The following is a 19,566-nucleotide window of genomic DNA, read 5'->3' on the forward strand; positions in this document are numbered from 1 at the left end:
TGAGATTCAATAATAAACAGTCAACAAGAATCACTGCTGCTCCACCAAAAAAAAAAAAAAAAAAAAAAAAGCCTAGCAGTATTCGGCAATGGGTGAGATGATTAAAGATTAACCCCCTGCCTCCTGCCTCCACCCCTCTGGGAGTATAGGCCTTGAGGCTCAGCAAATCCTTTCAGAGAAATATCTGAATTAAAAGACAACAGGTAGGGGACGCAGTGAAGGCAGAGGGAGGCAGGAGGGCCAATAGCCTGGGCCAAGGGAATCGGTACAATCTGGCCCGTGTTTGCCCAGGATAATGCGCCTTTCCAAAGCCCTCATAGACATGGAGATGGCAGATTACAGCGCAGCGCTAGACCCAGCGTACACCACCCTGGAGTTTGAGAACATGCAGGTGCTGGCGATGGGCAATGGTGAGTCCCCTCTGTCCTCTCCCCTCTGCTGGGTGGGATGAGCTGGGGGCTGCAGGAGGAGGAGTCCCTGGGGTGGCCACAAAAATGTTCCCAGGGAGGGAAGGGGTGTCATATGGGGAGCTCCTGGGAGGGTTCTGTTTCCCCAGGGGAAAATAGAGTGGGGAGAGCAGAGCTGTGTTTGGTACAGGTGGAATGGTGTCCAGCAGGCACACACCAGGAGCTGGCTGGAATGAGAGGTGCCCTCCAGACATTCAGCCCAGGGAATGGGGTTGGGGCTGAACATGGTGAGAGTCTCCCAAACCACAGCCAAAATTTCTGCCTGAAGTGCTGTTGATGGTTCAGACAGACAACTGACCCTGTGCCTCCAGAGCTGAGAGCAGAAAGGCATTTAGCACCTGGTAAGGGTGAAAATTACTGCCAGAAGTGATTTAGGCACTGCCGCTGCAGCTGCTGTGAGCCACAGCCCTTCCCCAGTGCAGCACTGGGCTGTGGGGTGCCATCCCCTTCCCTGGCTCAGCCCCCAGTCAGAGGGACAAGGGGACATTGAGAGGATAGACAAATGTCCCCATCCTTCAGGAGGGTAGCATCACACCTAACCCTGCAGAATTCACATTGTTGGCCCACCCATTTGGGGACCAAAGAGTCTTGGTGATTAAATGCTCAGAGATAAAAAGAGATTCCTCTCAAAGTCCCCTCTAAATTCTCTCTAAAGATGAGAGATTTAGTTAATGACTAAATGAAGCCACAGAAAGTGTCCCTTTGAGCCCTTTCCTTCCAGTCCAGGGCTGCTGGGCACCTCTGTCCCAGAAGGGTTGTGCTGGCTCTGTGGACTCTTCCATCACAGCCTGTGTGGGTCTTGCCTGGCTTATGGCTCTGCTCTGTCAGGGATGTAACACTGCGGTGCCTAAGTGGCTGTGCTGTGCCATAACCCCCCACCACTCTGGGTCCCGTCCTCTTCTCCACTCCTGGGGGCTGCTCCTACCCCTTCAGGTGCCTCTGGGCCACAAATTCCCCCTCTTTGGCTCTGCTGATACCCATCTGGACACTCTGGGACAAGCTCAGGCCCTGCTTCCTCCCCATGCCCCTCTCCCCTCCAGTGAGCATCTGCACAAGGGGCTGTGGTTTGCCTGCCCTGGATCCAGGGCTCCATGGAGCAGAGGGACAGGAGAATTCCCTGTGACAAGACCCAGTGTGACACTCCAGGGGTGGATGAGTCAGCTGGGGCAGGCAGCACCAACTCCTCTCCTGCTGGGCCCAGCTCCAGGCCAGGGACAGCCCTTGCTTCCAGGGCTGTTTTGGCACTGCCCAGGAGGACACACCTCCTGCAGGACCTCCACCTGCAGAACCTGTGCATCTTTTTCTGGCCAAGGACTGCTCAGAGCCCAGCCACTGCCTGCCACAGCTCTGCAGCTCAGCCCCAGGGCAGCTGCTCAGCAGGGACCAAGTTTGCCTCTCACAGGCAAAATGCATCCTGTGCTCAGACAGGCTCGGGGACCTCTTGAGCAGCTCCTGTCCTTAAAAAAAGCTCAGCTGTGAGGTCTCAAAGTCAGATTTTTTCTTTCTTCCATTTACCTTAACTCCAACCACTTGACTGCAGCAGCCAGAGCCCACATTTTTGGCACATATTTGTCAGAATAAACTTAATTGGAAAATTATCCATTAGGCAATAATTTCATTGTTGTTGACTATTAGGCTGAGATGTTGCAATTTCCTTGATAAGAGTGCCAGTTTTTCCTGCTCTATGTTCATCTGATTACAACCTGATAGATTGCTAAAAAGGGATTTATCTGGGTTGCCACAGATATACAAGTAATGGGATTAGAGGCAGATCAGCTCTTCCTCTCACATCTAAGTCCTATGTTTAGCTGGAACTGGGATTTTGACTTTCCTTCTGGAGTGAGCTGCATTTAGCTGAGCCCTGGGGGTATGCATGGAGGAAGGCTGTTTTCAGAAGCAAGCTGCTCCCAGGGACCAGAGACAGCCAGAGCAGCCTTGGGAAAGCTCAGGGCTCTGGGAGTGGAGGCAGCAGCTTTGCACTGGTGCTGCTGGAGCTGCGTGACAGGGTGTGCCAGGCAAGGACACAGAGGCAGCAAAGTGACTCAAAGAGAAATACAGGAGGGACACGAGGAATTAGAAAGAGAAAGCAGGCAGGGAAATAAAAGAAATTGCCTGAGGTAGGGAGCTCAAGAACCCCTGTGCTCACTTACTGCTGGTTCTGTGCCAGTTAATCCTGCTGAGGGGTGGCATGAGCAGGATGTGTAGCAACTGCTGAAACACCCCTTTCTCTGTAAAATATAAGCTAAAAATGCAGCTCTGCCCCAGCCAGATTTGCCTTGGCCCCCCAGCACCACAGCAGGGCTACCATGGGGAGTCCAGCTGGGACCAGCCCTTCTGCTGGGTGCCAGGTGGGAGCAGATGTGGTCCTTCCAGGGTGAGCCTTAACTGAGTCCCTACAAAAACCCAGAAATCAGGGGCCAATAGACTCAAGCATTAAAAATCCCAGCAGGTTTCTATGGCTTTGTAGATCCTGGGTATGATTTGTGACTGGCATTCCCACTGAGGGAGGGGGATGTGCCTGTGCTGACACAGAAAAACGTACATGGGAGGGGACAATTAGATCAACTGAATTAAGGGCTGATCCCATCAGCCTTGAGGTTTGTTTGGCTTGCTGGAGAGGTTTAGTGTAGCCCTTGTATGGTTTTTAGCCTTTCAGATGTCCTTTCCTCCAGAGCCTGCTGCAATTCCCTATCCTCCAAAAAAAGCCCTGCAAGTCCCAGTCCCCCTTGGTCTGTAAGGACTGCAAGACAAATCATTTTCCACTGTGATCCTACCAGACTTTAGAAGACACCCAGCCTACAGCCTTCTCCATGCCAGAGTGACACCTTTTTTCTTTAATCAGTCCTTCCTTGCATGGGTGGAACTCACATGAGTTTTCCAGCTGAAGTCATTTGAGTTTGCCATTTACCTAAAGTCTTGTTTTCCCAAAGAAGGGCTGTGCAGGCTGGAGCTCCATGCCTGGAGAAGGGAAGTGCTCAGGGCTGTTTTGGGCTTTTTCAGTGCTAAAACACAAACACCTCCCTAACAAATCAGCTGCTAACCCTGAGCTGTAATGCCTCAGCTTTAACTCTGCATCAGCTTTTTCTCTGGCCACACTACTGCAGCCCAAAGTGTCTGCAAATCCCCGAGGAATTTTGGCTCTGCCCTGTGACTCCTGCAAATGGGCTTCCACTTTATCTGAAGGCATTGCTGCAGCCAAGCCTTTGGGAAGAGGGGTCTCACCATGGAATACAGGAAGTTTTAGTGCACACAAAATGCAATTAAACACTGAAAGCTTAGACACTCTCTCCTTACACACCTCTCACACAGCCAGGCTGCTGCTGCCTGGTTTCTCCAAGAATCTCTGACTGGAGATTATCAAATGCTGGCTGTTGTCTCACTGTCTTCTTCTTGCTGTGTCCTTCCCCAAGCAGACACATCTCCATCAGAAGCAGCCAGCCTCAGCAGCTCCAGCAGCCTTGGGGTGAGCACGCTGTGTGCCATCTGCGGGGACCGCGCCACGGGCAAGCACTACGGCGCCTCCAGCTGCGATGGCTGCAAAGGCTTCTTCAGGAGGAGCGTCAGGAAGAACCACATGTACTCCTGCAGGTGAGGACACAGGGCACAGAGACCCGTGGCTCACACAGCACAGCCCCTCCCAGCTCAGTGGCAAAGCCCTCAAAGTGCAGCACTGCCCTGCATCCTCCTCCACTTTCCCTGAGCTAAGCCCGCAGCTGGCAGGGGTCAGTGACTGTCCTGGCTTTGGGATTGATCACTGAGGAAAGACCCTGGAGGTCTTGCCCTATAGTTTAGGGGCCAAATGGGAATGGCCGGCCATGGATGTGGCCAGCAAGCGGCAAGGTGCCAGGGTAGAAGCCCCATTTCAAGAACTTAGCAGCTCACTGCTCAGTGCAGCACAAACCTTGCTCTCCCTGGGGGCAATCCTTCTCCATCAGTGGATGGATGTGTGCCATCCAGCTACAATGCTGCCACTGCCTGTTACATGACACAAAACACCTGAGGAGCACCATGAGGGGCAACATTACATGCAATTTTTCTGAGGATGAGGCACTCATGTTGCTCCTGAAATTCATGCACTGCACCTCGTGCCATTGGGGGCAGCCCATGGCTCTCCTGTGCCATCAGCAGATGTGACCTGCTCACTGCTGGCTTTGAGCAACTCACTTGTAGAAAGTCACAAGGAAACTGAAGAATCCTCAGTTCACAGTGTCTAAATCCCTTGGGCTTTTTGAGTCAGTTGCTCCTGATGGCCTGACAGCCACGTGGAGAGCATGAGGAGCAACATGACTCTAAAACCTGAGTGATAGAAGGAAGCCCCAGGTTTATGAGTGCCTGTGAAGCACCATACCATCATTTGCACCCCAGGGTTATTTAAGGTGGCTGCCCAGGGAGCCCCCTCCCCACAACTCCATCAGAAAAGCCAAGGTTCCCAGTTCTTTGGAAGCTGAGGCATTTATATGCACTACAGGAATATTTTAAGAGCTGCTTTCAGGCAACCATTTGGGCAAATCATAGCTTGGGAGCTTTAAAAAGCAGAGTAGAGGGAAGCCCTTTAAAAGCTACATAATTCAGCATGGCTGGGAGCCCTTCTCTAGCTCTGTACTCCTTTCTCTTTACTCTGCAAACTGGATCAATATGCTGTAAATTAGAGCAAATTTGCAAGTGAAATTCATACTGCAAGTGGCCACCAGCTCATGAGTCACACACATGGGAGATCAGTTTTCCCCACCATGCACAAGGGATTTGGTGACACAAGCCTGGAGAGAAGGAGCTGATTTCTTCCCAAGTCCTCTGTGCAGTGCAAGTGGCAGCAGAGCAGTTTGCAGAGCAGCAATGCTGTCCAGAGATCAGAAAAAAAACTCTGAGAATCCCATACACAGCCCTGGAGAGATACAGGGAGTTAAACCGACTTCTTAACCTCACAAATGGGCTACTACAACCTTCCACCTCTTTTTAAAATTCACAGTAAAGGTATTCTTCCTTCCATTCTACTGGGATCTAACTCACAACAGCAGCTTCCAAGTTGGAATCACACTTTTAACTTTCCTGGGGGTTTGTTAATCCACTATAGAAATCCTATCCCTAATGGTTACTGAGTAGTCTCAGCTCCTGTGTGTGACTCAGTTCTAGTCTGTCCTTATTGAACATCCAGAGGCAGAGGGGAGAGCTGAGATTTCAATGCAAAAAGGAAACCACAGGCTAAAGCAAGAGTGGAAAAATCACAGACTGGGGCTCCTTTCTCAGGGTGAGCCTCTGGGAACCTTCTCTGAGCATGTCTTGGAGCCTGGAGCTCTGTCTTGTCCTGCCTTCAGGCTCAGTCTGGCTGCTCCTCACACCTTTCTTCCTTCCTTCCTTGGCAGGTTTAACAGGCAGTGTGTGGTAGACAAAGACAAGAGGAACCAGTGCCGGTACTGCAGGCTGAAGAAGTGCTTCCGAGCAGGGATGAAGAAGGAAGGTGGGTGCCTCTGCCTTCCCCAGCAGAAGTCCCTCACCCCTGGGTGTGTTTGGGGAAGCCCTGCAGCCAAGGCTGCTCCCTGCCAGGTGCACACATGCCCAGCCACCTCAGCCCTGTGTTCCCTGCACTGCGCTCTCCTGGGCACACATCCTGACCCCCACCACAGGGGGATTTAGGGTCCTGTGTCTCAGAACTGCCCATGTTTGTGCACACAAATCACACCCAGGGCTCTCCAGCTCACACTGACACACACACCACCTGGGCTCCCACGCTGCCAGTCCACTGGAGGGGTTTGGGAATGATTCTGCACATCACTGAGGAGCAGAAACTTCAAAGAAGGCCTGGGAATTTGGAAATACTTTGGTAAAACTGCTCCAAGTGCTGTTATCCCAGAGTGACCACAAAAGTTACACTGACATTTTCCACCTTTTTTTCCTAATAGATATATAGGTTCTTGCTGACCCTCTGCAGAGAGGCAGTGAGTTTAGTTTAGTTTCAGCCACAGCAGAAATGATCCAGGGTAAAGGGGAGAATTTTTGCTATTTAACTGTATGAAAACAGTAGAGATATCCTTACATGGCCCATGCTCACCCCTCAGCTCCCCTACCTCCCTGTCTCTGCAGCCCTTACAGGTCCCCATGGCAGGATTCTCCCCTTGTTTAGTCCTGTTTTGAGAAGGGGCAGGAGACCCTGGTGGCCTTGATGGTGCTCCTGTTAGTGTAGGGACAAACTGCCAGGGCAGAGGCATCCCACAGAGCTCACCCCACTCATGTCTCACTCATGGGAGGCATTCAGCCCTGTTATTCCATGCAGGGAAATTAAACCCTGTGCTCCTTCCAGTTCACACTGCCTCAAGGAGAAGCTTTGGAGTAAAAGGGTCCTTGAAGACAACAGGGAAGTACCAGTGTTATGTTGGTGGCTGCAGGAAGACCTCTGAGCAGGAACATTTACTCCCTGTAAAAGGAGATGTGGTATCACAAGCAAATTTTCTTAACTTTTCCTGAAGAATATAGGAATCCTCCTCTCCATGCAGCTCATCCCCTGCTCAGAGCTGTGCTGTTGTCTGTTAATATTCAATAGAAGTTACATTAGGTGCATGACCAGCTAATACTGAGCAAACATTTGGAAAACATCGTGGCATGACTGAACTCGGGGGCCTGCTACTGATAACAAGCAGCATAACCTTGAGAGCTCCTATTTACAGCCGCTGACTGCAGGGCTTTTCTCCTGGCCCAGCCTCATTATTGCTTTTTATCAGCTGGATTTATACATGGAGAACGTATCAATGCAGAGAGCCACCAGCCCAAGGCAGGGACTGTGCTGTTTCCCCTGCCATGGATCAATAGCTTATTTGAGCAGATGGCTCTGAGTGGCATGGCCAGGGTGACTTACAGCCAGCCCAGGCCTCGTGACAGACAGGGCAGGCAAATCCTCCCCCTCCAAGCCTTCAAGACTAGACCAAGCAGGGAGGCACACTGGGGTCAAACCTGTCCTGGGATGGTTTTACAATAAGGTATGAGAGAGTTCTTTTGCTCTGGGTGGATCAGCAGGAGCAGTTCTGCACTTCCTTCCTTATTGTAGTTGAGACAGAAGTTTTCCAACTACACCTACCCAGTGCAAGAGCTTTTCTGAATGGAGCTCACAGGAGTCATGTGGGCAAGGAAACCTTGCAGATACTCCTCCATTTCACACATCAGCTCTGGGCTGCATACATGAGCATGGTCACCGTTTCAAACCCCATATCACGACATCAAAAAGCTCAGATCCTTTGCCAGGAAATTTTCCCCACTGAAATCTACAGTGTTTTGGGTTCTGAATCAACCCCATCCCTGGAAAGTCTAATAAAGCAAATAGGAAATCAGATCCACCAGATGCAGTCAGCTCTCACTGGCATCCACCCCAAACCAGACACAGCTGCACCTCCACCCTGCCTGGCAGGGAAGCTGGGAAACTGCAGCTAAGGAAGGGGAACGCCAGAAGTCTGTGCTAGTTTTCAGTGTGCATTGCCATGAACCACCTGCAGCTCAGCCAAAATCCTCTCTTGCAGCTGTACAGAATGAACGGGACCGAATCAGCACCCGCAGATCAAGTTACGAGGACAGCAGCCTGCCCTCCATCAATGCCCTCCTGCATGCAGAAGCCCTGGCACAGCAGGTACTTCTTCTTCCTTCTTTATCAAATAAAAAAGCATCAGGCACTATCTGGTGTGTAGAGTCAGCTGAGTATTTAATAGCCAAGTCTTCAAATTATCACCTCTTTTCTAAGTGGATTATCTGCCAACTCAACACTGATTTTTCAGAAAGCATTTGTTACCTGAAACCATCCCTTTGAATTTCCTTAGTCCAGAACTCAGTTGTAACAATATGCAGTGATTTGTTCTGCTTTAATGGGACACAGGAAGGCTGGAGAGCCTGATGGAAGAAAGTAGGGTAGAATCATTGCAATCCAAAGAGCTGTGGCTGCCTAAGCCCACGAGGGGCTGGCCTTGCATGAGCAGCCTCCCTTCCCCATGAGCTGTCAGGAACTTTGGATTCCTGCACAGTTTCACAAGCAATCAGTTTCCTGCTTGTTTTATGCAGATACCTTTTCCAGTGCTTGCCTGAAATTCCCTGTTTCCACTCACATACTGCCAAGATTCGTTTCCTGGAGTGTTCACATTGCAAAGATGACTCTGATTTAAGAGGCTGGATACTGCAAGTGGTGTACACAGCTCTGGGAGGATACAGGACAGGATGGGCACACACACCCTGCAGGGAGGCTTTGTCTGTAAGAACAAGTGATGAGGATGGAGCTGTGCTGGAGACAGGAGCTGCCACTCTTCATGGAGCTGGGGAGAACAGAACTCTGTGTCCTGGGAAACACGAGCAGGGGGTTGAGTTGGCAGTCCATGCTGCTTCAAGGGTCACACTGCCCTGAAGGCTGCCCTGGGAGATGCTCCAGGACAGGACGTGCTGTGCTCTGGGCTCCACAAGAGGCTCAGGCTGTAAGGTCCATTTCCCCAAGGGGGGATATGCCAGAATGGCCAAGAGCCAATCCTGTACACAAAAAGCACATCCAATCTCATCCCACATCTCACCTTGTCCTATGCAGGACCGAATATATTTATATCCTCTATAAAAATAAGACTGATGCTGCTCCCAGAGGTGTGAGATAATGGGATCTCCAGATCTACAAGGGAAGGACATTTCTGGGGCTCAGAGGGAGCCCTGCAGTACCATCACATAAAAGCAGGGTCTGCTAATAAAAACTTCAACCACGGACAAATCCAGGGGAGCTCCTGCTCTCCCACAGAGCACAGAGAGATTCATTAAACAAGGCAGGCTCCAGCACGGTAATTGGTAACTTTTATGTGCTTTGCTAATTAGAACAAGATACTGCTGAGGAGCTGCTTTCTCCAAGATCTAGGGTCACTCGCCCAGAGGTCTTTATTTATTTGCTAAGCCTTCCGGGCCCTCTGATTAGGGTAATACATGGTGAGATTTTTACAATCTTATTTATTCAATAATAGCTGGTGAGCTGGAAAGCCTCCAGGTAATGCAACCTGAAAAAAAAAAAAATGCAGGTGGCATTTGAATTCCATTTCCTTGGGGAGGCCAGCAGGGTCCGAGCTGAAAATGCTGGCAGGAATAGGACAGGAAGAGCTGATGTTGTACAAGAGCACAGAGGGCAGGCAGAGGGCAGTGATGGGGTTGAGTTATTTGCTTACAGAAGCATGAGGATAAAGTAGTGACTAAGGGCAAATTTTTAGATGACCTGGGTGAGCAGCTATGCATGAGAACCAGGCAGGAGGTTGGATGCCTGGTTTGGGGGAGATGTTCTGTCCAGCTCTGTGTGACAGCACTTGCAGAGTTGTCAGCGTTGTCCTTTGCAAAGGAAGTGGCAATCACAAATAATTTGCCACATAACAAATGTCACCCATGTTGTGGGCATGTTTAAACTTGCCCAGTTTTGCCAAAAGGACCTAAAAAACAATGGGAGGTAGGAGACTGTTATCTCTAAAATCTGTCCTTAGCTATTCAGAGTGGGTGATTCCAAACGTTAATGACTTGATGCTCAGAGAAAGCAATGTCAGACCTAGAAAGCTGTGGCCTGGTGAGCTCATGATGGCTCAGGAGAGGAGCAGAGCCTGCTCTCCTCCTGTGGAAAGCAGACAGGGCAGCTCTGGCCAAGCCCAGCCTCTGGAGCAGGCTGGAAGGGGGAGCAGCTCTCTGCACTTTGGTGGGTAGATGTGTCCTTTCTGCTGGTGAGGCTGACTGCAACACAAACCCCTCTGTTCCCTCCTGGATCTTAACTAAGCACACTTGCTCAGTGAGAGGAAGATCCTGGCTTTAGGAATGTTTCCTCTGTGCTTTCCAGTCTGTTCAAGGCATTGCAGTTGACCAAGATGATCCACAGCCTCTGCTCTGCAGTTTCATCTTCACAGTTCCCCAAGCTGATCTGATTTTAAATGAGTCTTGTTGGGTCACCTGTTCTGGGAGCTGGGTGTGTGCAACAGAAAAATGTAATTATGATTTCTGGAGTCTGCCTCAACACAACCCATGGGCTGGGGATTTTCCTCGCTGTGGTTCCTCTGTGGCACTGAAAGCTGAAGGATCTCTCCTCTCCTCCCAGATATCATCCCCTGTTCCTGTGCTCAACGGAGACATCCGAGGGAAGAAGATTGCCAATATTTCTGACGTGTGTGAGTCCATGAAGCAGCAGCTGCTGGTGCTGGTGGAGTGGGCCAAGTACATCCCCCCCTTCTGTGAGCTGCCCCTGGATGACCAGGCAAGTCCCCCCATCCACCCCACCTCGCTCTGCCCTGGTAAAGGCAGCAGGGAGCCAAAACCAGCTGAGACCTTCAGAGAAACTGCTCATTGTGCACTCTGTTATCCTGACTGCTGCAGCTGATTGGGAACAGCATCCATACAATGCCAGCCCAGGCCAGGAATCCATACAATGCCAGCACGGGCCACTTGCATGTGCCTCTAATCAGCCCATGAGCACAGCCAGATAACACTGAGCTTGAATTAGCTCATTATCAGATGAGCATTTTGGGGTCAGCCAGTCATTTATTAATTATGGTTTGCACAGCACTTTGAAAACTTGAAGTGCTTGTCAAATGCTTGGGGTAATCAGAATTAGCAGGAGAGATTTCTGGCCTAAGGTTTGCTCAAAATTTAAAATCTGCCTGTCTCTTGCTGCTTCCTGCCTAGGGGTATGTTTGTACCCATGCTCCCCGCATGGAATTTTGAAGCTATACACTAGTTTGTTCCCAAGGCAGTAGAAAATCTTTTTTTCCAAGATTAAAAAGCAAGGATATATTTGCATTTAACAGAAATTTCTAAAATGGCATTTGTGGGTTCCCTAATGAAGATAAGCACAACGAGTTTGGTGTCCTCTGTAGAAATGCATTGCAGGATCTCAGGCAAAGCTCAGAGAGGTACAAGAAGAGGCCTCCCATGGATGTCTGAATTTCAGAGGTCTCCAACAGGTGTTGAAGGAATGTGTGCCCAGCCTTGAGCAGCATATGTGGCTGGGATAGCACTTCTGACAGGTTCTGTCACAGGCAGGAACGTATTTCTAGTCTGTCCAGTGTACAGTCACAAAACCAGCATGTGTCCTCTTCAGCTAGGACCAGTCTCCAGCCCTATTGACCTAGAGGTAATTTTTATATAATGAAGAAAAAGGATATCCAGTTGAGAGTGTCCAGCTGATCAAAAACCCCTAAGTCCTAAATCTGAGCTCTTTGGTACCCACCCAGCAGCACCCAGAGCTCTGGGGAATTCAGTGCTCTTAAAATGGGAGCCTGTTTCCTTCTTGTGTATTCTGTGCAAGTGCTAAATTGTTGAAAATGATAACAAAGCTGTTAAACTGCTAAGGAAAATACAATTCATAATTTATGGAAACCACAATGGGCTCCAATGGCAAATGCCATTTACACAGCATATACAAATAAACAGGCTGCAGCCCAGCACAGACCTGGGGCAGCTCTGCACAACCCATCACATCCTTGTGCCATTTGGAACAGAGGCCCTAAACCTGGCCAATAACTGTGCAAGCTACAGCAACTTCCACATGAGCTCATTTTACAGTTGTGGGGCTGAAAAATTCCTCAAAGGAGAAAACAAAGCCTAAAGATGGCACAGTTTGAGCCCTGCCTTCCTACAAGGGAAAGGCTGCTCCATGAAACAGATCTCCTTTTGTAGAAAAGATCATAGCAACCCCTCATGGTCCTTCTGCCCCAGAATGTCAAAACTACCATGTTTGGTAGGGCAAAGACATTTCATCTCAAAGTTCAGGTTCTGCTTTGTTGTGTTACAAATGTATATTTATCCTAGTTCACTATGGAATGATGTATCTCAGGTTCATCACTGCAAGAAAAAATATCAAATGAGGTGGTTTGGCCTTCTTGAAGTAATTCACTTTAACCCTGCTGAAACAAGGAAACTCTATGGACACAAAAAAGGTGGTTACAAACTGAACCTTCTTGCCTTTGCAATAGGCAGGAAATTTTTAGGTGAGAGCTTCACTCTCCCCTGGGACTGGCAGTTTTTTCCTTGTCATAGCTTTGTCAGGTAGGAAAGCTCAGTTTTGTGCAGCTCTGGTAATTCCAACAGCTCAGTTAACATATCCACCCATGTTTGGACAGGGATAAAGAGAGTCTAGATTTGGGCATCTAGATAAAGATTCTCCAGTATCATGTGTGCACAGTCTTTTTGCAAGGATCTCTATTTATTTTGCATAACCTTTTTTTACCATCTGGGGTGGAAAAAAAAGCCAAAACCCCCTCTTCTAAACATCAGCATCTTTCCTAACCAGAGCTCTCTCCTATGGGTGATACATTCTTCTTGCATTCCTGGTAGGGTAAGACCTGTCTTGGCTTTGACAGATGCTGAGGGTAACACACTGGAAAAGTGGACCATTCCCATCAGGACATACTTTTCAGCATTTCTCTATTAATGTTTAATGATTGTTTTCTCCAGCAGAAGGTCCTGGCTGGACATTAAGAAGTCTCTGTGTCAGGATGTCCAATTGTTAACTTCTCTTTCTGCCTAAATCTCTGAAATTTTTAACTGAAGGAGGGCAAAAGATTCAGAACATTCTCAGGAGCCACTGGAGGGTGTAAAGTGAAACACTTCAATCATTAACATCAGAGGATAAAAACATCCCTTTGGCTTCCCTGTCCCCAGTTCTGTGGCTGTGCAGGGGATGAGTGGCCAGGGGGTGACCCCACTGGCCAGCTGGACATGGGTGCCCATGGGGGTGATTGCAGTGGGAGGTGGGCACAGCCCAGAGGGACAGCAAGGTCCAGCAGCAGGGGTTGTACTTCTCCTCACTTCCCAGGATGGAGTGTGGTCTCTGGTTCTGCAGGAACTGTCTGCAAGCGGCCCACACTGGTGGGAGGTCCTGGGACAGTCTAGCATGCTGCTGCTCATGGCCTGTGTCCTGAATATGGGATATTTCAGGTGCTGTCTCCTACCTGCTGGTTCTGCTGGATTTATAACTGGTTTAGCACTGAGCATTATTTGATCTCTCTGCCTGTAACAGAAGAGGAACCCTCACTCCTACCCTCGAGTGCAGTACAGGAATGCTAATCACAGCTCTGTCTCAGTCTCTGCATCACCCAAATAACTTTTCCCTGCCCTTGCAGGTAGCACTGCTACGTGCACACGCAGGGGAGCATCTGTTACTGGGAGTTGCCAAGAGGTCCATGGTGTTCAAGGATGTCTTGCTGCTAGGTAAAAACTGCACTTCTGCTCCCAGCCCATCTGCTTCTGTGACACTTTCCTGCTGGGGTGAAGGAGAGGGTGGTGCAGTGTTTGTGGACATCCTTTTTGCAGGGTGGTGGCTTGAGCTGTTCTGTAGTTTAGCAAGCCCAGCACAACCTTTGGGTGCAGCTAGGCCTGCCTGACATTGACATCAAGGCCATGAGGTGTGACAAAACTGGGGACTGTTGGGGGCTGTGGTGGGATTCAGAAAAAAAGCTCTTCTTGATCAGCTTTTCCTCACTTGAGTGGCTCCTGTGTAATGAGAAGCTGCTCTAGTAAACCAGATCAAAGTTTCTGGTGTTCTGAGACAGAGTAGGGCCTGAAGGAGGAACTTCTTAATTCCTCCACCCCCAAAATTATCTCAGCATTATCTACCTGCATTTTGAACTCCCTGTCACCCCAGCTAAGTTTGAGCAATGATAAGGTGATGGTCTGTGTGCTGCAGGCAATGATCACATCATCCCACGGAACTGCCCTGAGCTGGTGGAGGTGAACCGTGTGGCCATCCGCATCCTGGACGAGCTGGTGCTACCCTTCCAGGAGCTGCAGATAGATGACAATGAATATGCCTGCCTGAAAGCCATCATCTTCTTTGACCCAGGTATTCCCCAGCTTGGGGAGGGTTACTATCAGAAGGGCCTAGTCTGGATTATGCTGACTAACACCAGTCCTGAGTGGTGGAAAAGCTGCCTGGTGTTCTCTCTGGGCCAAACTGTTCTTAGAGAGGGAGGAGCGAAGTCAGTCTTGAGAAAAATTGTCCATTGCTGTTACAGTAGCTTTTTTGAGCTAGGTCTTATAAGCTTTTGGGGGGCTATAACACACTTATGATAGCTCAGCTACTGTTGGAAGCATAAAAATCAGCAAGATGGCTTCTGTGGCAGTGTTAAAAACAAAAAAGTTTAATAAAAGGCAAAATAACAGAGAAAAACTGAGTCAGGTGTAGGAAGTCCTTGCTCTTAGTATAACACAAAAGTGATTAGTTTCTTTGTTCACTTCCTTTTCTAGTAAATTGAAAGCTTCTGTCCAATTAGCTATCATTAAGTTTGAGGTGAAGTCTTCTAAGCCTATGAAGTAGCTTTTTCACCTAATTAAAGAGAGCAACTTCTAAGCTTCTTTCCTTTTTAAGGAGACAAAAAATAGTTTTGTCACTCCGTCAACAAAGAACGCACTTCTATATGTAGCTATGATATTTTATGAAAAATCCCTTTGCTAGGATTTTTCTCTTGAGAAGCTGAGAGGCCTCAGGAACAAAATGTAAACAACAATTATCTGCTGCTGTGGAATGCAACAGGTGAATCTTTCATTAGTCTCATGTGGTTGTTTCTAATTAATGGCCAATCACAGTCCAGCGGTCTTGGACTGTCTGGTCATTCACAAGATTTTATTATCATTCCATTCTTTTGCTTGCTAGCCTTCTGATGAAATCCTTTCTTCTATTCTTTTGGTATAGTTTTAATATATATCATAAAATAATAAATCAGCCTTCTGAAACATAGAGTCAACATTCCCATGTAGGGATTGCCTGCAAACTTCCACATTCTATACAACACAGCAGGCAATGGGCAATCAGAGGCAGCTCCCCTCAGGCTGTGCCCAGCTGTCTGTGACAGGCAGCAGCCTGGAGAATTGGCTGTGTGGGTCGTTGCAGATGCCAAGGGGCTGAGTGACCCGTCCAAGATCAAGAGGATGCGGTACCAGGTGCAGGTGAGCCTGGAGGATTACATCAATGACCGGCAGTACGACTCGCGGGGCCGCTTCGGGGAGCTGCTGCTGCTGCTGCCCGTGCTGCAGAGCATCACCTGGCAGATGATCGAGCAGATCCAGTTCGTCAAGCTCTTTGGCATGGCCAAGATTGACAACCTGCTGCAGGAGATGCTGCTGGGAGGTGAGTGCTTGAGGGTCTGACAAGAGGTCTCTCGGCGTTCCCTGATTGTTGTCCCCTTGAGACTCTCCTTGGTCACTGCACCCTATCTAGCAAAGTTAGAGACAGCCAGTCTGCAGGACTCACACAAAATCATCTCCCCTGTCCTTGACAGGGGTAACCAAGGGTCCTCTACTTCTTCTCATCTAAAGAGATGCACCAGCTGTTCCTCTGCTTACAGAGAGGTACCCCCAGCCCTCTGCACACAGACAAGCTTTGCTGTGCACCCCCCAGACTCCTACCTGGCAGCCATTTCATCCATCCTCTGTCAGAAGGGACTCATCAAAACAAAAAGCTTAGGTTGAAGGAACATCCTTGATTTTCTAGTGGGAGCATCCAATAGGACAAAACAAAATGAAAAGTTCCCACTGTGCTATTCTGCATGTGGAGGTGTGACTAAGGAATATAATCCTGTATGAGAGGACATGCAGGCAGCAGTCAGTTCAAGTCATGCATGGAGGAAAAAGGGAAGGGTGTTCTTCAATCACCTGTGCACAAATGTGCACAAAGCCTTGGACATTTGGGTGCAGTGGGTGTGCCCATCTGCCATTGTAGCAATTAATGTCTCCTGCATGTTCTTAGGTTCATCAAGTGAAACGCCGCACACCCACCACCACCTGCACCCTCACCTGATCCAGGAGAACCTGGGAACAAACGTCATTGTGGCCAACACAATGCCTCCTCAGATGCACAACGGGCAGATGTGTGAGTATATCCAGAGACAGAGAGCTCCTGGGAGAAACCAGGAGCTTTCCAGTGTGCCTGTGGAGGTAGTTTCTACCTTGCATGGAAATCTGCAAGCAAGACAAAGTCTCTGGTAATGAGCGTGTGAGAAATTCCTATGCAGAAAGGAGGGAAAGACAAACAGAGAGGTGGGTTAGATTAGATTAGGCCAGACTAACTGATTCAACATGATACTCCTTGGCAGACTGCAATTTTACATAGCCCTTAAGGGATGAATGATCCTATCCAGAGCTAAGTGAAATCAGTGGAAAGGCTCCCCTTCCCTTGCGTTGTTCAGACACACCTCAGTTTGTCCTCTGCAAAAACACAGGAGGATCTGGGCCACCACATGGGGCCACCACTGGGGACCCTGTGCTGAGATAAGCTTGGTTGACCAAAGATGTGGTTAGTAGAGGTCAAAATGTCAGCAAAATGCCCTTATTTGATGTTGGTTATTGTGGTTCTCCTGGGGCATCAAACCATGCCTGTGTGTCTGGGCTGCCCTACAGCAAACACAAAAGCCCTTAAGAGCCTCTGCTGTGCTGACACCTGAACCCTGCACGACTGAGGACAGATCCCAGTGCTGTCAGGTTTGTGAGGCCCTCTTTTAATTCAGTTTCTCTCTCTTCAGCTACTCCAGAAACTCCACAGCCCTCTCCACCCGCGGGCTCAGGATCAGAGCAGTACAAGCTGCTGCCTGGAGCCATTGCAACCGTGGCCAAGCAGCCCACGTCCATCCCACAGCCTGCCATCACAAAACAGGAGGTCATCTAGCAAACCCCACCCAGCCAGCCTCCTTCAGAGCACCGTGTGGGAGAAAAGCCCAAACTGACTCTGCCACTGTGAAAAGAGAAGCCACCCAGAGGGCCCTGGGCACGGACACACGGACTTGCTTTTTGGACTGACCACCACCAGAAGGTGTCTTCCTGCAGCTATGGACAGCACGTGCCATGGGCAGCCCCAGAGTCCCAGAACTAAGGCTGAAGCCTTACCAAAACCCTCAGTCCTTGTAAGGAGGGCCAGATTCCTGCCTCCCTCTGCGGGGAGGTGGCAGTGACTGCCTGGGGACAGGCTGCTGCCCCACTGCCACCTCAGCACTGGTTCAGCCACAGCAGACCCTGTGAATGAGAATTCCCTGTGCCGTGGGAGTGGAGGGCTTCCCTCCCACAGCCATGCCAGCCCCCTGACAGTCCCCAGCCCAGCCAGACTTGGTGGAGGTGGACGCTCCCCCAGGAGCAGCACAGCAGGTGAAGCACATGGGGTTTGCCCAGGCAGCACTGCCAGAACTGCTCCTCAGCCTTGGCTAGTCCCAGGTCTTTGCATGGTGTCACCCACCAGCACACTAAGCCCCCCAGCCAGACCTAACAAATCTTTTCAGCTGATGCTGGGGCAAAGTCTGGCCCACCAAGATACTCCACTATTTGGATCCCTCTGCCTCTTGAGGGGTTTTGATATTTCTGTGCCATGCCTGCCCTCTGACCACAATGCTCAGAGAGGCAACCACTGCCAATCTTCCCTTGCAGCACTCACTGCCTCCTGGCAATCAGAGGGACCATGGGATTCCAGAGATTTCAGCTAATGGAAGGGGTTCACCCTTTTACAGGCTGGCATCACTGCCCAAATATCACTGTCCCAACTACTGCTTGTCAGCAGTCAGGACAACACTGGATGCCTGTTTGGAAGGAAGTAGGGGACAGATGTAGGAAGGAGAAAGACCTATGGGGTGAGAAGAGCTTGAGCCTCACAGGTTGGACTAAGTTGTTGGGCTTTCTGAGTGCTGGGAGCATTGCGACCCAGGATCTCAGTACAGACCCAACTTAACGCTAAGATATGCCACACAATCCACTTCTCTAGTGCAGTGCCACTCCTTCAGCTTAGACTGAGTGGCTGATAACAGATTTATAGTTCTTCATAACATGATAAGAATTCGTTATGACTCCTTCAGACCTCAGAGTGTTTGAGAGCACCAACCTCAAAAATACAATTCTTGGGGTCCTGCAGAGAAAAGCCACAGAGGTCAAGCAATAACCCTGTCTCACCCAAGCCCCTTGGGTCTGCCCCAGCCTTGGGTGTGCCCCCCCTGCTCTGCTCCCTCCTGCCCCTGCTCCTCTGTGCCTGCCTGTGCCAAAACCCTGCGGATCTGACCTTTGGTTTACAGCTGAAAGCAGGAAAGGAGCCCTCCTGCTGCAGGTGCCAGCAGGGCTGGAGCTCCCAGAGCCCTGCACCACGGCACGTCTGAGTCCCTGCTGGCCTCTCAGGAGGATGAGGATGGTGGCCCCACGGCTGCCAAGAGGTCTCTGGTGGGGACAAACCTGAGCCAGCTCAGCCAGAGGAGCTGCAGGTCTGTCCCTTGATTTCCAATGCAAAATGAAACCCCTCGTGCTGGCGGTGTCAGAGGTGTTGTATGGTCCCAGTGCTGGTGCATCGTACCAAGTAATTTATTGCAATGATGAATCCAATCATTTTCTGTAAATTATTTTGTAAATCACATTGATTATTTATAATTGGGAGATTAAATACAAAAAAAAAAAAACCCCAACCCTGTAATAACCAGGCTGTCTTTTCCAACTGCAGCAACCTTTTTTCCTGTACGTAGACATACTTTGTGGGGAATCCTTTTTGGTCCATTTGCACCAAGTATTCCTCGATATTGTACATTAATTTTTGCTGGTTTCTGCCTTCCAATGGAAACAGAAGAATATTTCTTCACAAGAGTTTGTATTCATAAAAACAAGGAAAAAAAGAGAAAAATAAATGCAAAAATATTTTCTAACTTTTCCCAGACAGATGGATTTCTTTCTTCTGGGAGGATTTATTTTAAATCAAGGGGCTAACCTCCCTGTTGGTCTGAGCACAAAGCATATGTGTATGGAGAAAAAAGCCCAAACTAGTGTTTGATGCTGTTGCCAGCTGTCACTATTTCCTGGCAAGCCCAATGTGTCTGTCCTGAAGCCACGTGTGCTGGAATCATAAGATTGAATGGCAATCCCAATTTTCATTAAAAGAAAAACAAACATGGAGAATAAATATTTGCTTTCATGATTTCAGGGAGCTTAAAGGCTTGGAGTAACCACATTCTGAAAGCCAAGCAAAGGAGGCTAAACTATATTATTCACATTTCAAACATGTTCATTTTATGTCCCTCTTGCGTTTCAAAGGTAATTTCTGAGCACTTTGGGGTGGGTGATTGTCCTTTGTTTCAAACACAGCCACCCTACTGCTGGCAGCAGGTGGGAGCCAAACTGAGCC

At 49.3% G+C, this 19,566-nt stretch overlaps 1 protein-coding gene across 3 annotated transcripts; it reads left to right on the top strand.

The window, feature by feature from the left end:
- Positions 1-220: 220 nt before the first annotated feature.
- Positions 221-19,090, top strand: HNF4A (hepatocyte nuclear factor 4 alpha). Of its 3 annotated transcripts, none has more exons than XM_059480739.1 (10): positions 221-410; positions 3,881-4,055; positions 5,828-5,922; positions 7,970-8,076; positions 10,534-10,693; positions 13,560-13,643; positions 14,119-14,274; positions 15,322-15,558; positions 16,177-16,299; positions 16,949-19,090. In XM_059480739.1, the coding sequence occupies exons 1-10, from the start codon at positions 296-298 to the stop codon at positions 17,089-17,091; spliced, it is 1,395 nt and encodes a 464-aa protein (XP_059336722.1). In that variant the 5' UTR covers positions 221-295; the 3' UTR covers positions 17,092-19,090. The 3 variants fall into 3 exon arrangements, with proteins under 3 accessions (XP_059336722.1, XP_059336721.1, XP_059336723.1); XM_059480738.1 differs by having other exon boundaries at positions 10,534-10,689; positions 13,556-13,643; positions 16,177-16,303; positions 16,908-19,090; XM_059480740.1 differs by having other exon boundaries at positions 10,534-10,689; positions 13,556-13,643.
- The last annotated feature ends 476 nt before the right edge of the window (positions 19,091-19,566 follow it).

This window comes from Ammospiza nelsoni, chromosome 12 (genome assembly GCF_027579445.1).
Source record: "Ammospiza nelsoni isolate bAmmNel1 chromosome 12, bAmmNel1.pri, whole genome shotgun sequence".
Taxonomy (NCBI): domain Eukaryota; kingdom Metazoa; phylum Chordata; class Aves; order Passeriformes; family Passerellidae; genus Ammospiza; species Ammospiza nelsoni.

What these genes read in the sequence shown, in the direction of transcription:
- HNF4A (XM_059480738.1), top strand. Translation starts at nt 296, where the DNA reads ATGCGCCTTTCCAAAGCCCTCATAGACATGGAGATGGCAGATTACAGC. An exon ending in GGTGCTGGCGATGGGCAATG is followed by an intron (nt 411 to 3,880) that starts GTGAGTCCCCTC and finishes TTCCCCAAGCAG; the next exon opens with ACACATCTCCATCAGAAGCA. An exon ending in AGCTGCCCCTGGATGACCAG is followed by an intron (nt 10,690 to 13,555) that starts GCAAGTCCCCCC and finishes CTGCCCTTGCAG; the next exon opens with GTAGCACTGCTACGTGCACA.